The following is a 2355-nucleotide window of genomic DNA, read 5'->3' on the forward strand; positions in this document are numbered from 1 at the left end:
AATGGCAATCCTGATAAAAGATACTTAGACTGGTGAACAGAGAATGCCAATCCTAAAAAGAAATACTGAGACTGGTGAACAGAGAATGCCAATCCGAAAAGAGATACAGAGACTAGTGAACAGAGAATGCCAATCCCGAGAAGAGATACAGAGAGTGGTGAACAGAGAATGCCAATCCGAGAAGAGATACAGAGACTGGTGAACAGAGAATGCCAACCCTGAGAAGAGACACTGAGACTGGTGAACAGAGAATGCCAACCCCGAGATGAGATACTGAAACTGGTGAACAGAGAATGCCAATCCCGAGAAGATATACAGAGACTGGTGAACAGAGAATGCCAATCCTGAGAAGAGATACAGAGACTGGTGAACAGAGACTGCCAATCCCGAGAAGATATACAGAGACGGGTGAACAGAGAATACCAATCCTGAGAAGATATACAGAGACTTGTGAACAGAGAATGCCAATCCTAAGAAGAAATACTGAGACTTGTGACCAGAGAATGCCAATCCCGAGAAGCGATACTGAAACTGGTGAACAGAGAATGCCAATCCCAAGAAGATATACAGAGACTGGTGAACAGAGAATGCCAACCCTGAGAAGAGATACTGAGACTGGTGAACAGAGAATGCCAACCCTGAGACGAGATACTGAAACTGGTGAAGAGAGAATGCCAATCCCGAGAAGATATACAGAGACTGGTGAACAGAGAATGCCAATCCTGAGAAGAGATACAGAGACTGGTGAACAGAGAATGCCAATCCTGAGAAGATATACAGAGACGGGTGAACATAGAATACCAATCCTGAGAAGATATACAGAGACTTGTGAACAGAGAATGCCAATCCTGAGAAGAGATACAGAGACTGGTGAACAGAGAATGCCAACCCTGAGAAGAGATACTGAGACTGCTGAACAGAGATTGCCAATCCCGAGAAGAGATACAGAGACTGGTGAACAGAGAATGCCAATCCCGAGAAGAGATAAAGAGAATGGTGAACAGAGAATGCCAATCCTGAGAAGAGATGCAGAGACTGGTGAACAGAGAATGACAATCCTGAGAAGAGACACTGAGACTGGTGAACAGAGAATACCAATCCCGAGAACAAATACTGAGACTGTTGAACAGAGAATGCCAATCCTGAAAAGAAATACTGAGACTGGTGAACAGAGAATGCCAATCCCGAGAAGAGAAACAGAGACTGTTGAACAGAGAATGCCAATCCTGAGAAGAGATGCAGAGACTAGTGAACAGAGAATGCCAAAGCCGAGAAGAGATACAGAGACTGGTGAACACGCCTCTGAGAGACTGCCAATCCTGAGAAGGAACACAGAGGAAGGTCACAAGCCGCTGAGAGACTGCCAATCCTGAGAAGGAACACAGAGGAAGGTCACAAGCCTCTGAGAGACTGCCAATCCTGAGAAGGAACACAGAGGAAGGTCACAAGCCTCTGAGAGACTGCCAATCCTGAGAAGGAACACAGAGGAAGGTGGCAAGCCTCTGAGATACTGCCAATCCTGAGAAGGAACATGGAGGAAGGTAACAAGCCTCTGAGAGACTGCCAATCCTGAGAAGGAACACGCTCAACAATAAGACCAAGAATGTGATGTGCAGAGTTTGATTTAAAAAAGGGTTTAATAAATTCCATAAGTACATTCAGGAAAAGATAGGATGTGCTGGGTTAAACTTAGACATATACACAGCCAATAAACATTTACAACAAGATGCAAGAATGAGTAATGTGACATCATTCATACAGGAACCTATCTGGGTTTATGGGAAAGTTGAGTGAATAGACCCGCAGGCGTCTGCAACCATTGCCTTCTAGATGCTTTGGACTGCAACTCCTAGCAGTCTTAGCCCGCACAGTAAAATGTGAGGGATCATGGGAGTTATAGTCCAAAGCATCTGGAGAACTACAGGTTGCAGACCCCTGGAATAGGGACTGCTCAAGTGAGAAGGGCATTTGAATAAGTGAGGGGTTTTGTAGAATTAGGCCTACACATGTGTGGTGGGATGAGTTGGAAGACGCAGCAAGTCAACGCTAATAAGGGTTTGAAATTAAAAAGGAGTGTATCTGGGGAATTTGTCTCTTTTCCCCCCACTAACTGTACTTAAATATCCAGGTAAATTGAATACACTAGCTGAACAAATTCAATACACTGGTTGTACTAAAGAATTCAGCTAAACTCAATACAGTGGCTATACTTAAAAGTTCGGCTAAATTCAATACAGTGGCTATGCTAATAAATTCAGCTAATTTCAGTACAGCGACTGTACTAGAAAATGTGGCTACATTCAATACAGTGGCTATACTCAGAAATTCAGAACAGTGGCTAGAATAAACAATTCA

General features: G+C 43.8%; 1 protein-coding gene across 1 annotated transcript; it reads left to right on the top strand.

Annotated features, from left to right (window-relative positions):
* The first annotated feature begins 335 nt into the window (after window positions 1-335).
* LOC138514452 (tropomyosin-like) lies at window positions 336-1373 on the top strand. Its single transcript, XM_069629959.1, has one exon. It carries the CDS (start codon window positions 336-338, stop codon window positions 1371-1373), a length of 1038 nt encoding a protein of 345 aa, XP_069486060.1.
* The last annotated feature ends 982 nt before the right edge of the window (window positions 1374-2355 follow it).

Source organism: Ambystoma mexicanum, chromosome 12, assembly GCF_040938575.1.
Source record: "Ambystoma mexicanum isolate Mex_15411 chromosome 12, UKY_AmexF1_1, whole genome shotgun sequence".
Taxonomy (NCBI): Eukaryota; Metazoa; Chordata; class Amphibia; order Caudata; family Ambystomatidae; genus Ambystoma; species Ambystoma mexicanum.